General features: G+C 36.2%; 1 protein-coding gene across 17 annotated transcripts in view; it reads left to right on the top strand.

Moving 5' to 3' along the window:
* LOC105488645 (Rap guanine nucleotide exchange factor 2) overlaps positions 1–19,418 on the top strand; it is a 259,652-nt gene that overhangs the window by 155,399 nt on the left and 84,835 nt on the right. For 2 of the 17 annotated variants that reach the window (XM_024794999.2, XM_011752902.3), the window contains exon 1: positions 10,943–11,819. The exons of 12 other annotated variants lie outside the window; for them this stretch is intronic. In XM_024794999.2, coding sequence (XP_024650767.2) covers positions 11,760–11,819 — 60 coding nt within the window. In that variant the 5' untranslated portion in view covers positions 10,943–11,759. Of the gene's footprint in view, positions 1–4,716; positions 10,906–10,942; positions 11,820–19,418 lie in introns of those variants that run through there. 3 more of the 17 variants (XM_071092883.1, XM_071092884.1, XM_011752904.3) reach the window with 3 other exon arrangements.

Genomic DNA, 19,418 nt, shown 5'->3' with positions numbered 1-19,418 from the left:
CTCCATCCATGTCTCTGCAAAGGACATGATCTTGTTCCTTTTTATGGCTGCAGAGTATTCCATGGTGTGTATGTATCACATTTTCTTTATCCAGTCTATCATTGATGGGTATTTGGGTTGATTCCATGTTTTTGCTGTTGTGAGTAGTGCTGCAATGAACATGTGTGTGTGTATCTTTATAATAAGATGATTTCTATTCCTTTGGGTATATATACCCGGTAATGGGATTGCTGGGTCAAATGGTATTTCTGCCTCTAGGTCTTTGAGGAATCGCCACACTGTCTTCTACAATTATTGAACTAATTTATACTCCCACCAACAATGTAAAAGTGTTTCTTTTTCTTTGCAACTTCGCCAGCATCTGTTGTTTCTTGACTTTTTAATAACAGCCATCCTGATTGGTGTGAGATGGTATCTTGTGGTTTTGATTTGAATATCTCTAATGATCAGTGATGTTTGAGTTTTTTTCATTTTTGTTGGCTGCATGAGTGTCTTTTGAGAAGTGTCTGTTCGTGTCCTTTGCCCACTTTTTAATAGAGTTGTCTGGTTTTTTCTTGTAAATGTTTTTTGTTTCTTGTAGACTCTGGATATTAGACCTTTGTCAGGTGGATAGATTGTAAAAATTTCCTCCCATTCTGTAGGTTGTCTGTTCACTCTGATGATAGTTTCTTTTGCTGTGCAGAGGCATTTTAGTTTAATTAGATCCCATTTGTCAGTTTTTGCTTTTGTTGCAATGCTTTTGGTGTTTGTATGTACGAGTGTGTGTGTGTGTGTGTGTGTGTGTGTGTGAAGTCTTTGCTCGTGCCTATGTCCTGAATGTCATTGTCTAGATTTTCTTCTAGGATTGTTAATAGTTTTGGGTTTTACATTTGTGTTAGTCAGTTTCACACTGCTGATAAAGACATACCTGACACTGGGCAATTTACAAAAGAAAGATATTTAATTGGACTCACAGTTCCATGTGGCTAGGGAAGCCTCACAATCATAGTGGAAGGCAGGGAGGAGCAAGTTACATCTTATGTGGATGGCAGCAGGCAAAGAGAGGGCTTGTGCAGAGAAACTCCCATTTTTAAAACCATCAAATCTCATGAGACCCATTCACTGTCATGAGAACAGCACAGGAAAGACCCGCCCCATGATTTAATCACCTCCCACCAAGTCCCTCTCACACCACTTGGGAATTATGGGAACTATAAAATGAGATTTGGTTGGGGATGCAGAGCCATATCATACCAACATTTAAGTCTTTCATCTATCTTGAGTTAATTTTTGTAAAAGGTGTAAGAAAGGAGCAATTTCAGTTTTCTACATGTGGCTAGCTAGTTCTCCCAGCACCATTTATTAAATAGGGAATGTTTTCCTCATTGCTTGTTTATGTCAGGTTTGTTGAAGATCAGATGGTTGTAGATGTGCAGTCTTATTTCTGAGTTCTCTATTCCGTTTTGTTGGTCTGTGTGTCTGGTTTTGTAACAGTACCATGCTGTTTTGCTTACTGTAGACTTGTAGTATAGTTGGAAATCGGGTAGCATGATGCCTCCAGCTTTGTTCTTTTTGCTTAGTATTGTCTTGGCTGTATGGGCTCTTTCATCCCTGATGTCTTGTTTCTTGTCCTATCCCATTTAAAGTCTTGGGGGTCAGTTGTAGAATTAATGAGTGAATGCCTTCCTTTATTAATAATGTGAAATGCTACTTTATGACACACAGAGGTAATGTAATCTTCCATGAACATGAACTATCTGGCCAGCTGTTAGCAATTCTAACAATGATGATCTGATATTTACAATTAAATATTCTAGTATTATCTTTGGTTTTTAAGTATCAAAATGGTAGTAACTGATAATTTCAAAGTATAACTAAAATATGAATAGTAAAATGCTCTCCATGCCTTTTTAGAGCTGCTAAGGAGAGGGAGAAATTAGTGTGTGTTTTGGGCTTTGTTTGTTTATTCATTTATTTATAAAAAGGAATATTGAATGTTGTTATCTTAAACTCATGGCTATATTGGTAGGCTGACTTTTTTTTTTTCAAGAAAATATTTTAGAAATTTTTGTGTCGTTTAAAATATTTTCTATATTGAGATGGTCTTCTATATTTATTTATTTTCCAGGCAAGTTTATTTGGAAGTTTTTCCTGTCTGGAATGTATTTGATTACAACAAAAGAGCAGGCACAATTCTATTTCTGGTAGTAAAGTCCATTAGTTAATGCGTCCATTTATAATCACTGTCGCTTTCTTTTAGAAAGACTGTTGAACCATTTTGAAAACTTGCATATTTTGATATTTCCAGACACTATATTTTTTAAAAATAAAAATGTATTTCTTAAACATTAAATTTCTGAAGACTCAATAGGTCTTTGAAAGCAGATAGTAACTTTATGCCACCGTGTATGTCCTTTACACAACAGATAATATATAGGTCTCAGCAATACCGTGGTTACATCATGTTGATATCTTTGGATCAAACTTGCAAAATTAGCGTTATTTAGTATTTCTAGGAGTGGCATTATAGATCTTCCTGCTTTAACAGGTCTATACAGGGATATCAGCACAAGGATCTTAGTCCCAGACAACTGTACAACATTAATTAATGGGTTGGCCGAGGCTTGAATGCAGCTGACCTTTTAGAATATTTTAGAGAGGATAGAATTGACACTTACTGAAGGTTTATGATACACCAGTCTGCTAGATGTTTACTCATATGTTTTGTCAATGAAACTAGCCCACAGTTCTGTATTTCCCTGTCAGTAGATAAGCATGCACAGGCCAAAGAGGTTAAGTAACATGTTCAATATTCATGGTCACTCAGGTAGTAAATGTTAGACGTAGAGCCAAACATAGGTCTTTCCCACCCAATCTATGAAATTACTCATTTTTAAAAATGAATTTAACATATGTTGCTTTTTATGTTATTTAAACTTAAAATATGGCCCAAAGGAGATATATATCAAATAATTTAACGACTTTAGAAGTATACCATTTAAGTGCCTTTTGAAGAAAGAGACTGGGGCATAGAATGTCCAGTGCCCAATATCCAGAAATGATGACTGAGCTATATTTACAGCAGTTACGGACTTTGGTTGATGAATCAGTCTTTTTATTACAAGTTAAGTGTTTTTCCTTTTCTGACCATGTATCTCTCATTAATGAAGCACAGCTATCTTTTTTTCTTTTTAGCTTTTCTAGCTTCATTCCAATAGGATACATTTTTACTAGTAAGTAGCACCATTTCATAACAAAGGGATGACCATGTAACTAGTATATTTTAAAAGTTAGGCCCACTAATATTATACTAAGGAAAGCCAAAATCTTGCTGAAAGATCTTTTGTAGGTGTGACTCTTTAATGGACTGAAATAACTTACAGTTGTCTAAAATTACTCATAGTTTTTAGAGGTGAAAAAAATACCACTCAAAATTGCTTCTTGTGTACCAGAAAATGTTGGAAGTGTTTTGGCAATATTTAAGAATATTGAAAAAATACAAGTAAATCAAAGAGTTTTTAAAAAACTTCTGTAAAACTTACTATCTAGTTATATATAATCTGAATAATTCAAATTATTGTTTAAAATCATCTTTCTCTAATCCATTTCTAAGTTTGGCAACTTTTAATTTTTAAGTAAGGACATTAAGAAGAAAACTGCTTAACTATCGTCCAATTATCACTATAGTTTGTTTTTATTATCATTTATTTATTTATTTATTTATTTTAATTTTTTGAGACAGGGTCTCACTCAGTCGCCCAGGCTAGAGTGTGGTGGCGCAGTCACGGGTCACTGCAGCCTTGACCTCCCAGGCTCAAGTGATTCTCCTCACGAGTAGCTGGGACTACAGGTGTGCACCACAATGACTAATTTTTTGTAGAGATGAGGTTTTACCATGTTGCCCATGGTAGTCTTGAACTCCTAAGCTCAAACAATTCACCCGCTTCAGCCTCCCAGAGTGCTGGGATTACATGTGTGAGCCCCTGCGCCCAGCCTAAATTTTTTTTTTTTTAAAGTAGGGGGCATTTTAATACTCTCCCTCCCACTGCCAAAACAGAAAGACAAAAATCTTGGAATGAAGGAGCTACTTGGAATGAAGGAAGTCTTATCCCAAAACAGATCTATGTCTATTAATGTGGTGGGTTTTTTTGTGTGATTCTATATTATATCACCCTTCTAACCCCATTTTCCCACCAGCTGGTGTTTGGTGACAGCCGTGTTAGATGAGACTACCTTAAGAGTGTGAAAGGATTGTAAGAATTTTCTGGCTGAACCACTTAATGCAGTTTAGTTCTTTTCTATAACCACTAACATTCAGCCTCTACCTTTAAGATTTTTAAATTGCAATTAGCACAGGTATTTGAGAGGTATTCCTTTACAGAATGAGTGTCAAACTTGTATCCCAGTGCCTGGTACAAAGTAAGAACTTAGTAAATCCTAACAGTTATCATTTTAAATAGGAAAAGGTTAATGATTATTAGTTTTTGAGACAGAGTTTCACTCTTGTTGCCCAGGCTGGAGTGTAATGGGGTGATCTCAGCTCACCACAACCTCCACCTCCCAGGTTCAAGTGATTCTCCTGCCTCAGCCTCTCAAGTAGCCGGGATTACAGGCATGCGCCACCATGCCTAGCTAATTTTTTGTGCTGGGATTACAGGCATGAGCCACTGTGCCCGCAGCCAGGAAAAGGTTAATTTTTTTTTTTTTTTTTTTTTTTTTTTGAGACCCAGTCACTCTGTTGCCCAGGCTGGAGTGCAGGGGCGTGATCTTGGCTCACTGCAGGCTCTCCCTCCCGGGTTCACACTATTCTGCCTCAGCTTCCCCAGTAGCTGGGACTACAGGTGCCACCACCATGCCTGGCTAATTTTTTTTGTATTTTTAGTAGAGACGGGGTTTCACTGTGTTAGCCAGGATGGTCTCGATCTCCTGACCTCGTGATCCGCCCACCTCGGCCTCCCCAAGTGCTGGGATTACAGACATGAGTCACTACACCCGGCCAGAAAAGGTTAATTATTAAGAAACTCTTGAACTTAGTAAATCCTAACAGTTATTGTTTATTATAGGAAAGGGCTAATTATTAAGAAACTATTATGGTTAGCTGTAATCTGTCTCTCCACAATTTTAGTTCATGTTTCTAGGTCTCTTTTAAAGCAATACAAGTGAATATTAATATTCCATTTTTATATAACTGTGTTTCAGATGTTTATAAAGATCCACCCTTTAATCCTCTTCTTCTGTATTAAATATTACCAGCTTTTTGTAGCTTTCCTAAACCAGTTACTGCTTGCTGTTGTTTGCATAGGTCCTATAATACCCTGCAGTGCAGATAACAGTAGAATTTTCTGTCTTCCTTGCTCTGGACATCATAGGTCTGATCATGTAACCTGAGATTATATTAAGGTTTTGGGTATTGTACATGGGCTCAGAGAGAGCCTTTGGCTTGCTCTGTTTTATAGATAACCCCTTCTACCTCCCACTCACCTGTGAATTGTTCCTTAAGCCTGACCCTCCCCTATCCTTTTCTTGTACAGGTGACATTTTGATAATATTCATGTAGGTCTTTATATTTATTCCTGTTAAATTTAAATTTACTGGTTTTAGCCTACTCTTTTTGCCTATCAAATTATTTAAAACTCCAGATTTTGTCAGTAAAGAAATTAGACATCTTTTATGATTACTCACCCATCCTGTGTCTGGTTCCCCATCTTAAAAAGTATGGAATAATATTTAACAGGTTAGTTTCTAAGTTGAAGTGGAATCACTTATGATTCATTCTGCGAACTACTGTGTGTCAAGTACTAGGGATAAAGCCCAGTCTGTCGTTGACCATATCAGATAAGTGTTGTGAGGTTGCCCTCATCTAACTTATAATCCCAGTTTGTGATGCAGTATTTCCTGTTTTTCTTAAATAAAAACAGAGGGATAATTAACAGATCATTGTGCTCGTGCAACATAGTAATCCCAAGGGAATATATTACAGTCAAATTAGTAATAAAGATAATATTTTACATTTGCCATGTTGCTGTGTGAAATGTTAAAGTGGGGAGCCTTGTTCTAGGGCCTCGCCCCTAGAAAAAGCATGGAAGCAATTCACAACCACTGTTGAAGGACTCCACCTCCGAAACCTTGAGCAGAGGTTTGTAAGTGAAGTCTGGCCTTTTTAAAAGAGATTCTAGGAAATGAAGTAAGCTTTGTTAAATCTGCTGTTAAGGTCTGCCCATTTTTCAAGTAAGTGCATTTTTAAAAGTCCCACGTGGGAATTTCTCATGGACTTACAGGCTTCTTTGTTTTTCTGCATGTCTCCATCTCATGTCATCTTTTAATCTTGCCCTTCTAACATGCTCCATGTGAATGTTTCTTACAGATAGTTGCCACATAATTTTCTTATACTTCTTATAGATAGTTGCCACATGATTTTTCAATTACAAATCAGATGCTACATAAACAGTTTGCTATCAGAAACTTTTTTTAAAAACATTTTCTTGGAACGTATCTGTGGAGTAAATCTTGGTGATCTTTCTTGAACTCTCATTTAGGTTTTTCTGATACTGAACATGAGCTCAACAGATTCCTTGTGTTTCTAAAGACTGTATTTAGATTCACTTAGATGTTTAGTTAGCATCTAGCATTTCCTATGAGTCAGCCATTGCATTGGTTCCTTTCATATTTTATTTCATAATTAAATTATTTTTAATAATGAACCAGAAGTACCATTTCACTTTATGAAAGTAGAAAAATGAAATTTTAGCCCAGGTGTCTTCTGTGACTGCTTTGGGTGGGGTGTGTCAAGGACTTGTGTGAGGTAAACCCAAGGATGAAATAGATGATGTGAAAATGTAAGATTGAGTTAAAATATAAAGTTTATCAGATAATCAACTTTTCTTCTAAAAGAAATTGCACTATTAATGCGGGATGTATTGGCTTTAGGAAAAAAGAAAGTAAAACTTCTGACCATGTCTACCATCTTTTATTTTGCGTTGGCTCCGTGCGTAATTAGTTTCATGTACTTATATAGAAAATTGCATTTTAAAATGACATTTTTGGGAGGTACGATGAAAGACTATAAATCCGATTTGTAAACTTTCTTGTTTTCTAGTATCAAAGAATGACTTCTTTCTGCTATACCCACAAGTTTTCCCCAGCTTCTATAGTTTTTCGTGGTAGCGGTGAGAGGGAATATTTAACTGTTAAGTGAAGTAAGTGGTATTAAACCTAGAATTCTATTTTGCATTCTTCTATGCTACTAACTCTATGATCTTATACACTTTATTTTTCTATGAAAGATAAGTACATTATTCTCTTGTTTCTCTTGGGTTTTGATGAAGTTTAATTAAATGTTTGTAAAGCACATTGAGATCTATGGTTAAACACTGTATATGTTCTAAGTATGATTAATCATTACTGAGAACAGACCATTTTTCTCAATTTCATAGTAATTAGAAAGTGAATACTTCAGGTGGAAAAAAAAGAATATAATGGTATTAAATATAGCATGGAAAGCCTTTGCATTAAGTAGTTTCCTGAACTATATAATCTCCATTTTTTTGGAGTGTTGTTACTGATAATTTAGAAGTCATTGGATGTTATTGACAGGGTAGAAAGTTCTTACATGGTTCTTTTTCTTAACCGGATCTAGTTAATGCTACTTGGTAATGGTTAAGGAATGAGGTAAACATAACCCAAATTAGAGTGAACGTCAAGGTAAGTGTGATTTATTCTTTTTTGTATAAAATCTATAATATGGGTTTCCCCTAAATCCTTTGTTTATGTTTTATTTCTTTAGCAGTGTTTGGTATATTATAACCTGTCATAATTGTGTTTCAACATACAAGATAGTGTGGATAATGAAATTTCTGTATTACAATTATGAGTTTTAAGATGTGTAGGTTGTAGGAGTGGAGCCAGACTGAGAGAGAGATCACGCCAAGTCTCAGCACAGAAAAGCATCAGTGCCTGAGGATGTGTGATTTTACTTCATCTATCAGGTTCCCCGATTAGGTTAGTTTCCATCTTGAGAGAAGTCACACATTTTTCCAGAGAGAGGCAAGCAATTGGAAACCTCCATATATAAAGTCAGACACCATCAGCATGGGGGTAATTTGACATAACCTTGAGAAGAATTTTTTGGCTCATGGATATGTGTTTTGTGGGACACGGGCCAGATGGAAGGTGTAGAACTTGATTATTTAATCCCTGAGTTGCCATTTACTTTTTTTTAATTGTGATAAAATATAAGTAACAATAAAATTTACAATTTTGTGTGTTATTAAGTGTAAAAGGCCAATAGGATTAAATACATTCCCATTGTTTTTGCAACCATTACCACCATCCATCTCCAGAACTGTTTTGATCTTCCCAAGCTAAAACTCTATGCCATCGAACAATAACTCCCCAATCCCTCCTTCCCCCAGCACCTGGCAACCTCCATTCTACTTTGTACCTATGTGAATTTGACTACTCTGATATCTAGAGTAGAGCATTATATAGTATTTATCCTTTTGTGACTGGCTTATTTCTAGCTTGATGTCTTCAAGTTTTATCTGTAGTGTAGCATGTAATAGAAATTCATTCCTTTTGAAGGCTGAATAATGCCTATACCACATTTGTATGAATATTATTCATACATTCATCTGTCGAACACTTGGGTTGCTTCTACCTTTTGGCAAAAGTTTACTTTTAAGTTGTTAGTTATGAATATTATAGAAAAATATTTGGGATTTTGACAGAAACTAGTCTAGAGGATTAAATAGGGTCTTTCCAGTGCCCTTTCCCAGTCAGTGGAAGGTTCATTCACTCAACAAGAATGAGAGTGCCTGCAGTGCTTGGGGCGGCGAACACAGGAGTGCCCACACACAGATGTGGCACCAGCCATTGTGGAGATGAGAGTGTAGTGGAGGAAGCAGACACTAACTGCTTAAATACTCTTGGGACTCCATGCAAAATTACAATGGTAGTAAATAAGTGCTTCCATGAAGGGATAAACACTAACATGAGATTTCTGAGGGTATTTCACCAGTATGTTTTTGGGGGTGGAGGTGGCATCAGTCAGGAAAGGAAGGAAGAAGGAAAGTTTCAGGCAGAGGAAATAACGTGTGCAAAGGCCCTTTTGTCTATCAGGGAGGCAAGAGCCGCCCATGCAACTTGGGAGTGCAGAGAGTGACTGTGAGCAGGGTGTAAATCTGGAAAATGTATAAATCTTGCAGATCATGATAAGAGTTTTGGTCTTTATGCCAGGAGCAGTGGGAAGCCATGGAAGTGTTTTGTTTTCATTTGTAAAGGGGGCTTAGTGGATGAGGGCAAAATGATTAGGCTTTAGTTTTTATAAGATTTCAGGAGGTGGTATTGTAAATAGGTTGGGTGGATGGAGTTAGAATCCAGACAGTTAATTAAGGAGACTTTTACAGTTCTCAAGGCAAAAAATAATGATTGGAGTGGGATGATAACAGCAAAGACAAAGAGAAATCTAAATTTGAGAAAAATTAGAGAATGTAATAAACAGATGTTGTGATGGATTGATCATGGACAGAGATGTTAAGGAAACTATTAGATGTAGAAATGGCGTAACAGGATCACTGTGGTTCATCATGTGAGTATTCCATGGGATGAGGAATGGTGTAAACCAAAACAGATTCTTGAGAGATTTGTCTGGGAAGTGGAGGAAGAGGAAAATACCGGGTCTGGAGAATGTTTCTGTTTTTGTTTTGTTTTTGAGATGGGAGAGACCTGCACATTTAAAAGCTGGCAGGGAGGACTCTGGTTGTGGGGCAGAGGTTAAGCATACATAGCAGAAAAAGAATAATGGGTAACGTTTGGAGAAGGATCCAAAAGAGTGATGTGGTGGGAATGGTTGCCTTTAGATATAAGGAGAAAGAAGGAAAGAGAATAGGGTGGGCAGAGTCTTAGGTAGTAGTCAAGAAACACAAGTCAGCAAGCACTGACAATTCCAAAGTCAGTTATTAAAAATGCTACATTTTCTGTATCTATTTTCTTTACATGTGCCATCATTGATAGATAAACCTGATTGTGAAAAGCTGACCAGTGTTTCAGAATTAAAATGTCCTTATTCTTTGTCAAATATAATGCAGTCTTTCAAATACCTACATACCTACGTGAAATTAAGAGTTTGTAATAGAATAATGTATCCTCATTTTATTTCAACTCTCTGCCTCTGAAGTTTGGTTTGGTTTTTAAAAAAACCTGGGTAGGTTAATTTTTTATATTATTTGCAAGGCAATATGTGCATCTGTGTGTGTGTGTGTGTGTGTGTGGGTGTGTGGGTGTTTGTGAAAATCACATCGTCTAAATTTATACAATGCTTGTCAAGTGTGCATTTTATAAATTTTTGATAGATATTTGTTTACTATAGCACAGCGATATTTGAGGGTGGGATAGAGGTCACATTGATTCCTTTATCTTCACCTTGGTGAAAAAAAATCATATTTTAGTTCAAAGCTGTTCAAGTAAGTCCTTGCTCCGTTTTCCCACCCTGTCTTCAGTGATATTATTTGGAGTCAGCAATCAATGGATTCCATCCCTCTGAGACTTGCTTAACCTACAGCTGCTGATAGAATACAGGCAAGAGCTTGTTACTTTATCTGAATTGTCCATTGCTACCTTAATGAGTGAAATGGTTAAGTAGAGGAGGGGGCGAGTCTTAAGGAATGTGTGTACCATTTGAGCTGAATATTTCAGTGTATATAGGGAGAGGGAGGGTGAGAGAGAAATCCACTTACATCACTAGAACTGCATTGAGTGTGAGCCTTGCAGGTTAAGAGACAGACTACAGTGTCTTGCTTTCTGCAGGAAGCAGCAATGCCGTTTGTTTCCTAAGAGGAATTTTTTATTTAGAAAAGGAAGCTTTCTATCCAGGAAATGGCTTTCCTTGTGCGTTGCTATGCCAACTGCCTGCAGCCATGGTCCTCCAAAGTAAGCACAATAATGTAATTATATTGGTGTATTGCATTCAGACTCATGATTTTTGAGATTGTGTGTGTGCATGTGCTGTGTTTCTGTTAGTGGCTCTCTTGCTAGCAGGCATGCTTGTGTTGAGTGTGAGGGACAGACATCATTAAATTAAATGTCCATCAGTGTCATGCTGCTAAGATTAATTGTGCAAACTTGGTTAGTGGAGTGGGACAGAGATCACTGGTCACCACTCTGTCAGCATCATTAGCAGCTAGGGAGGAGTTCCCGATTCACACGCTCTGCCCTGATTTTTTTCTTTCTTTCATTTTCTTTTTTTTTCTCTTGGTTGGAGGGTTCTGTATGTGTGATTGCAGATGAAACAAGGGTATTAACAATGCTTGGCTGAATGCTAGAGCCTGGTTCTTATACCACCCTGACTAATATAATTCTGTGTTAAGCCTTTTTGAGGGGAGTCTGTGTGCAGTCAGCCATTTTAGCTTTTTTCTTTTTTTTTTTTTTCCTCTCCTTTTCTTTTGCCTCTTGTTCTTCAATCTCAGAAATGATCTTGTTCTCTTGGAAGACTGAGAGCTGTATGAGGTTTTCTCGGTCTTGTCATAGCCTAGGGTGGTTAGAGTTTCAATGTTATAAAAATGGAGACGAACACTGTTGTTCGGATTCCTTTTCTGGTCTACAAGTGTGAAGGGTTTTTAAGCTTACCAGTAGTGACACTTTAAGCTGCAGCTTGGTTTTCCCTCCTCCCTCTTTTTTTTTTTTTCTTTCCTTTTTCTTTTAATTTAATGCTGTAGAGGGTGACTTGCCATCGTGAGAGATTGGTACATGATGTGTAAATTCAGTTCAGCATATGTTTCTTCATTATGAAACCACTAGCAATCCCAGCTAACCATGGAGTTATGGGCCAGCAGGAGAAACACTCAGTAAGTATCGCAAATGCCGCTTGTGCTTTGATAGCACGTCATAGAGAACTGCTTTAAAATGGGAATGTTGCTCTTTCTCTTGAGGGAAAACAGTTTTTGTAGAAGGTATAATAGTCTGCTTGGAGGAGGGGAGGGTACATTAAAACTGCCTTGTTCCTCCAATGTTGTAATTTTTAAAAATTTGAAGCAAGACCAGCAATTTATTTAAAGCAAAATCACTAATACTGAGAAATATTGGGCAGCTGATTTTTATATTCAGAAACTAAAGCGTGACAGTTCAGCTTCGACTTAATACTTGAATAGTTTTCAAAAAAATGTTTTTGTAGTTGAAATTAATGAGAAATCATCAGAAAGGTTATTGAGAACAGGAATCTATAGTGAGGAATTCACATGTAGGTTTGAGTGTAGGAGGGAGAGCTTTGGTTATTGATTTGGTAATAAAGCGATCAGTGGGATTTATCTGACTTCTTAACATGTATTCATCACTTATGAAAACACAGATTTTTTTTAATGCCACAAAAAATTACTGCTTCTTTATAATTGATCCCATGAGTCAGCTATGTGTTTGTCAAGCTGAAATCCCATGGGCAGCTACCGAGAAAGACTTTTCTATGCCTAACAGCAAGTCAGAGCCTCCTGTTTCAGGAATGTGAGTTCTCACAGTGCTACTTTTATATCACCATACTGGGAGTTTTCTGGCATCACACAAATTCACCTGATTGATACATACATAAATATATTCAATCCTCAAAATGAAAATGCATGAATTTAGGCAGCTTGTATAGTAGTCTAAGTATTTTTGAAATGCCTTCTTCTACATCCTAGCATCTAGCAGGTTGTTAAAGTGTAGGAATTGTCTTTCATGTATTCTAAAGAAGATAAGATGGTAAACTTCAAAAGTGGACATAAGTCGCTGAGGCTTTGTAAGTTTATAGATAGGAGGCCATGAATGTAGAGTATTTAGAGGCTTAGGTTCATGAGTATAATTTGGTTTTGTTCATCATTATGAACAAAATTACCAACTAAATCCAAGAGGTGTTCTTAGACGAAGTGATTCTTTGCGCACTGTCTCACCTCAGGAATGAGCCATGCAAGCTGCGCTTAAGGCAGCGGCTGTGTGGGAAGCATGTTATGACGCTGCGCCGAGAGCCCAGCCCCTTACCGTGAGGTCCTCGTGGTACTTCACTAATTAACTCTCTTTGGATCAGATCCAGAGAAAGACCAGCCCTAAACTTAATTTCACTAGTAGTAAAGGGTGTTGTAGAGAAGTTCCATTGTAGTTTGATTTTCTTAACAGGGCCTTTGAAATTAAACTCGTCTGTAGTCATGATTTTCCAGGTAAAAGTAAGAGTGTTAGTTAAGCTATACTTGAGGAACCTTAGAAATAAAAGTTAAACCCCAGGCTTTTTACTTAACTGTTTCATATGTCTTTTCTTAAAGTATGTGTGTGTGTTTGTGTGGGGGGGTATTTAAATGAATAATAATATAAATTTAATGAACAAAGAAAATTGTTGGCTGGGCGTGGTGGCTCACACCTATAATCCGAGCACTTTGAGAGGCAGAGGTGGTAGGATTGCTTGAGGCCAGAAGTTTGAGACTACTGTGGGCAGCATAGTGAAATTCATCTCTATTTAAAAAAAGAAAAGAAAGTTGTTAAAACCATTTACTGCCAGGAGGAGGAAAACATATTACTACATTCATGAAAAGGCCAGTTGGGACAGATACTACCTAGTAGTGCCTGAACTACAGTCCCTGATCTTATTCTGTAAACCTGTTTGTTTCCTGACAAGTGCCTATATTTTGCTACAATTTAGAGAGATACTAGACTAAAGTAACACTAGCAATAAAATAACTTTGGATCAAGCAATTTATAGAAAATATGTGAGTGGTATTGCCCATGATACTTTGGTTAGAACTTAAAATACTAGAATTTGCCATCTCAAGATGCCACATGCAGCTTAGGATATCAAGATCTTGCTGTATCATAGTTGACTAGTCCTTTGATTCTGTTGAGCTTGCTATGTAATAATCAGACCTTTAAAATTTTAATTGTGTGTGAGGAGTTGAATAAGAAAATAATTACTCAGGCTCTCAATAAATGACTCAATGTAGTTGTTGGGCAAAAATGAGTGAGATGGCCCCTTTTTCATCCTATGAGGTTTTATGGTGTCAGAGCTAATTTCAAATGAATAGAATTTATTAAATTCACAAATACTTCTGTTTTTGCTTCTTCAAAAAGTTTGTGGACTTTTAAATGGCTTGGCTTCTTTGACTGCAGCAGGTAGTGCAGTACTAGAAAACAAAAACCATTAAATTTGGGGTGGAGGCATTTTTTAGCTATGACAAGGTATAAGTAGTAAGCTCAGTTATTGCACTTTATCAGAACCTTTCAGATCTCATGGGCTTTTATTCTTTATTTGTTGTCTCTCATTCGATGCATACCTTAGTTGCTGGCACATAATAGACGTACGATAAATACCATTGAGTTTCTCTTTAAACTTTTGGATGAATAAAGTCTCAACCTTTTTAACTAGTAAATTTTACATATTTTATCACACCTCCCCCCAATTCCATGTTATGTGGTTGATTGATAATACTAGGATGAATACCCACATGTCACCAGAAATGCACCCAGCACTGGGCTGTATTTTTATAGTCATGTGGTGCTTTTCTGTTAGTCTTCAGAGGAATCTCATGATTTTGTGAATATAAAAATGTAAAAATCTTGTGATTTCTTTTTAAAATAAGAGGAGATTTCTAACATTTCAGAACTGTATTATGAGACTGCGTTTTTCTAAAGACTACTGTGGACCGTTAGTTGGATAGACTGTTAATAGATGGTAGATGAAGAAAAGTTTTATAGGCTCATTAAGTTAGGGAAAATGTTAGCATTAAAAGTATCTTTACTCAATTTACCAACTGTTTTGATTTTTAAAGTGGAGCTCTTCTCTCCCCATTTTGTCCAGCTCAGATGCCTTTGAAAATTCCACAATGTAGGATGGATTAGAAACTCTGTAAATTAAAAAAAAGTTTTAAAATAAATTAATTTGATGCTATCAAACTGATAACATGTTTTTGAATTTTACATTTTTGTAGAAATTGATTTATATAGTGTGCTATACTTAAATCACAGCCCAAGTCATGATTAAATAATAATAAAAATGGTAGTACACATAAGAAAGTGCCCTACTTAAATATGGGAATAAATTGCAGTAGCTGTAATTTATAGAGTAATGTACTGCATAGCAGACACTATATTACATATTATCTCAATTCTTAAGAAACAGTATTACCTTTTTACATATGAAAAAACTGAGATTAAAAAGAGTTTTCTCAGGAGCATATTACTAGTAAGTGGTGGAGCCATCATTGGTACCCAGGTTTGTCTGATTTTATAGCCATTGCCTTAACCACAGACTTACACTACTTATCCCTGTGTGACCAAATTTAGTCTACTTCCGGTGTGTAGACTGCATAATTATGAGAGCTAGTATTAACCAGTGGAATATACAACTTGAAAAAGTGCTTTTTTTCCTGCAGCTGTCTTTTTCCTGGCATATGTGACATTCCAAGCAGAAAGAATATCATGATCAAAATCATTTTACAAAACTTTCATTGCTTGGCTGAGTCAATCGTACATCTATCCATTTTGAAATCATGTTGAGACTTGAGTTGAGATGGTCAGGAATAGTTGCCATTTAGCCCAGTTCCTTTCTTCCTTCTGCTTTTCTGTGTTTGGCCCTACCGTGTACATTTCCTTTTTGCTGCTTAACTCTTTAAACATATGCTCAATGTCTCAACTTCCTCTGCCTATTCCCTTTGTAACTTCTGAGTGCCTGACCGTGGCCACTTGTGTTCTACTAGAAGTCCTGAACCTTGCCATTGCGTCTCGCCTGTTTCTGCCCCAGTGAACCCTGCATACGGTGGAGCCTGACTTCAATTCATGATCACCTCCCTTAAGTCCATACCGCCCATGACTCATCTGTAGCCATAAGTATCATTTTCATCATTCAGAAGCCCCTTAACCAAGAAGGATATAACTTAACCATATTTTCTAAATTCCTATTGGTCACTTAAGACCCTCTATAATCTACATTTGTTCCCTTATAAACGTATAAGATTGGGCTCTTTTATTTTAGGACAAGCTGGCCTGATGAGAAACACTCCAGGTTCATTTTTTTTTCTCATTTCTCAGCTTGCTGTGTTCATGGCTTGACTTTGACTTGGTCCTTATCGCTTCATATTTATCTCTATGTTAATAAGGAATCAGGATCACTTAATATGCAGTGCTTAATTTTATTAGTTCTTCTAATTGATGCTTATAAATTTGTTTGGTCTTTACAGTTAGATGACAGATTACATCTGGAATGAATTCCATGTGTTCAAACGGTATGGCTGGAATTTAAAACTGTTTATCAGCTGTTAAGAGTACAGTATAGAGAAGGATTTTTCAGGCTGGAACAATAACATGTGAGGGCCCAAGGTAGGAAGATGGAGAAGAATATGAGGGTTCTGAGGAAAAACAATGAAATCATCACTGTTGGAGTTTTGTGTCAGAGAGAAGTAGGTCAGTACAGGTGATGGAGTGGAGGATGTTAGAATACCAGATAAATTAATGACTATTTTGAAGATGCAGCAAAGGAGTGTAACCTCTTTCTTCACCTCTCCTTCCTGTCTTTCAACTGGAACAGATTTAAGAGAACTCAATTAACAAAAAATGAGTTATATTACCATGACAGTTTGACCTTGTCTGTAAACATTGGGTAGAATGTTTCTTTAGTATATTTTGATTGATGGATTTTCCTTAGCAGTGTAGGAAAAAAGCACCAGGACTAATTATAGAGGCTAGAGTACACCTCTTCTGGGTGAGACTCCACCTCTTCATTATCTGATCTTTATTTTGTCTATTATAACAGATATATTTCCTGAGATGAAATAAACTTATCTCTTGGCATGATTTTCCACTGTGCTTGCTAGCAGAGGGGATTGAGAGGAAGCATATCCTGTTGTTTCATTCAAGGACAAGGTCGTCTTGCCTTGGATTTGGGCCAAGAAACCCTGGCAACAAATAATAGATCTTTTTACCCCCATTAGAAGTGAAGAAATGTATTTAGAAACTTGCCAAGACATTGCATGCTCTGCTTATATGGGTAAGACGATGCTTTTTCCAGTGGTATCACTGTGTATCCAGTTATGTCACAGAGGACATATTAAAGTAAGATCTTTACTTTTAGTCAAAATAAGTATACTTCGTATCTTTGCTTTTAAATATTTTTAGTAATAATTCATTAAAAAATCTATCTGAAAATAAAATCAATTTAGGTTAGTGAAAAAGAATGATGAACTTAAGAAAAAGCAAATGCTCAAAATGTATCATTAGGAATTCAGTTATTCTCCTTTAACCATTTAACCCTAGTAAGATCAGTAATCAGTTTATTTCTTTCTTTCTCATTTTAAATATTATATAAAATGCACCAAAGTAAATGCTCTGTAAGTTTGGTCTCATAGGTATAAGTATTCCTTAAACATAACCTGACATTTCTCTTCTCGTCTCTTCTCGTCTCTTCTCTTCTCTTCTCTTCTCTTCTCTTCTCTTCTCTTCTCTTCATTTTTTGAGATGGAGTCTCGCTCTGTCGCCTGGGCTGAAGTGCAGTGACGCAGTCTTGGCTCACTGCTACCTCCGTCTCCCGGGTTCAAGCATTCCTCCCCCTCAGTCTCCCAAGTAGCTGGGATTACAGGCGCCCGCCACCACGCCCAGCTAATTTTTGTATTTTTAGTAGAGGCGGAGTTTCGCCATGTTGGCCAGGCTGGTCTTGAACTCCTGACCTCAGGTGATGTGCCTGCCTTGGCCTCTCAAAGTGCTGGATTACAGGCTGAGCCACTGCACCCAGCCCTGACATTTCTTTAATCTGCCTCCAGAGGTTTGACCAAACTCCTAATTTATTCAGGTAATCTGTTAAGAATTCCTCCAGATGAATGCTGAAGTTTTCTTCATTTTCTTTTGTTTAACAATAAAGGTAAAATTATTTTACAGTTACTTTCAATCCTTAATGAAGTACTTTTTAATGCTTACTTTATATCCCTCATTTTAGAAAAACTAACTTATTACTGTCATGTCTGTAATACTCTTTATAAACTTTTGAAAGCCTTTTCAATTTAGATCAAATAACTTTTATCATTATATATTTTATTCAAATATAGTTTGCTTATAAGCTTTTTTGAAAAATATTTTAAAAATAAAATGAGTGTCTAAGTATAGCTACATACAGATATAACCATGTGAGCATGTATAAAAATATACACGTGTGTGTGTGTAGTGTGTTTGTAGTTTAAATGAAAGTTTGTAAATGTGTCTTTAAGGTCTCTATTAATATCCTTGTTCTGAGATCTTTGTTCTCTCTGACCTACTTTTTCTTCATCCTTAAGAAGTGGTCTTTATAGACATGACACATGCTTGTGATTATTTCCATATAGTATTAAGATGCCAATGCTATTAGTATTGTCTTAGGTATTACACAGAATGGGCTAAATGGAATAGTGTCTGGTTTTTGGAACATAGATTAAGAAACCAATAGAAAAGATATATTAGGGAATGTAGATATAAATTTGCTACCTTAAAGCTACTTTAAAGACATGATGTAACAGAGCAGACTTTAAAAATGCAACATATTGCATCACACAAGAAGTTCTCTTAAGCTCACCAATGGTCCCTGCCACTCACTGTCTTTCCTATTGGTACAGAAACACCCATGCCATAAAGAGTTAATCACTTGTCACCCTCTGCCATTTCTTCTTCTTAATTGAACCTCTAACATAGGCCTTGTATGTAGTTTTGTTGTGTTTTTCTCTCTTTCGCTTGTGTGTGTGTGTGTATGATATATAAGAATCTTATTATAATTGCAGTCTATGATACATCATATCAATCATCCACTATCTATATTTCTTTTGTACTCTGAAGTCACTATATAAATATGCCCCATATGCTTCAGATCTCTTCATTCCACATCAATAGACCAAATTCTCTTTTCCAACTTACACTGGATATTCATCATGAAGGCTGTTTTCGGAGACATCTTAGGCATGAGTTAGCCTTACGTTTATTAATAAAGTGACAGCCTGAAAAATTTCTTTACAGTTATCAAAGTTATATTCTTCTTCAATGAACTCTAGAGAGATACATTACTGGTTTGCAATATTGACTTGGTTTGATGATTAAATGAAACATACCCTCCTTTCCCCTTTATTGATATATCTATATACGTGTACTTATTTCATATGTAAGTATGTGTATGTGTAAATATAATTAATCCATACTCTCATTTTTAATTTTGGTGTGTAGAAAAAAACTAGAATTAAGATTTGCTTACTTTATTAGTAAAAATTGAATTTTGAGAATATATGTTCTATCTCTTGTCATAGATGTTTTATTTTCTTACTCTTCTCTAATAGAGTTGAAAATACAGATTACAATGGAGTCATCTTATTATAGGGTATTTTCAGTGGGCAAAAATTTAATAAAAGTGGCAAAAATTTAATAAAAGTGGCAAAAAAGAACATCACACTTTTCATGATGAAGACAATAAAACATGAAATGTGAAA

This window comes from Macaca nemestrina, chromosome 3 (genome assembly GCF_043159975.1).
Source record: "Macaca nemestrina isolate mMacNem1 chromosome 3, mMacNem.hap1, whole genome shotgun sequence".
NCBI classification, from domain to species: domain Eukaryota; kingdom Metazoa; phylum Chordata; class Mammalia; order Primates; family Cercopithecidae; genus Macaca; species Macaca nemestrina.
The sequence above is the reverse complement of the archived record's forward strand: the minus strand, read 5'-3'. Positions and strand labels throughout refer to the sequence as shown.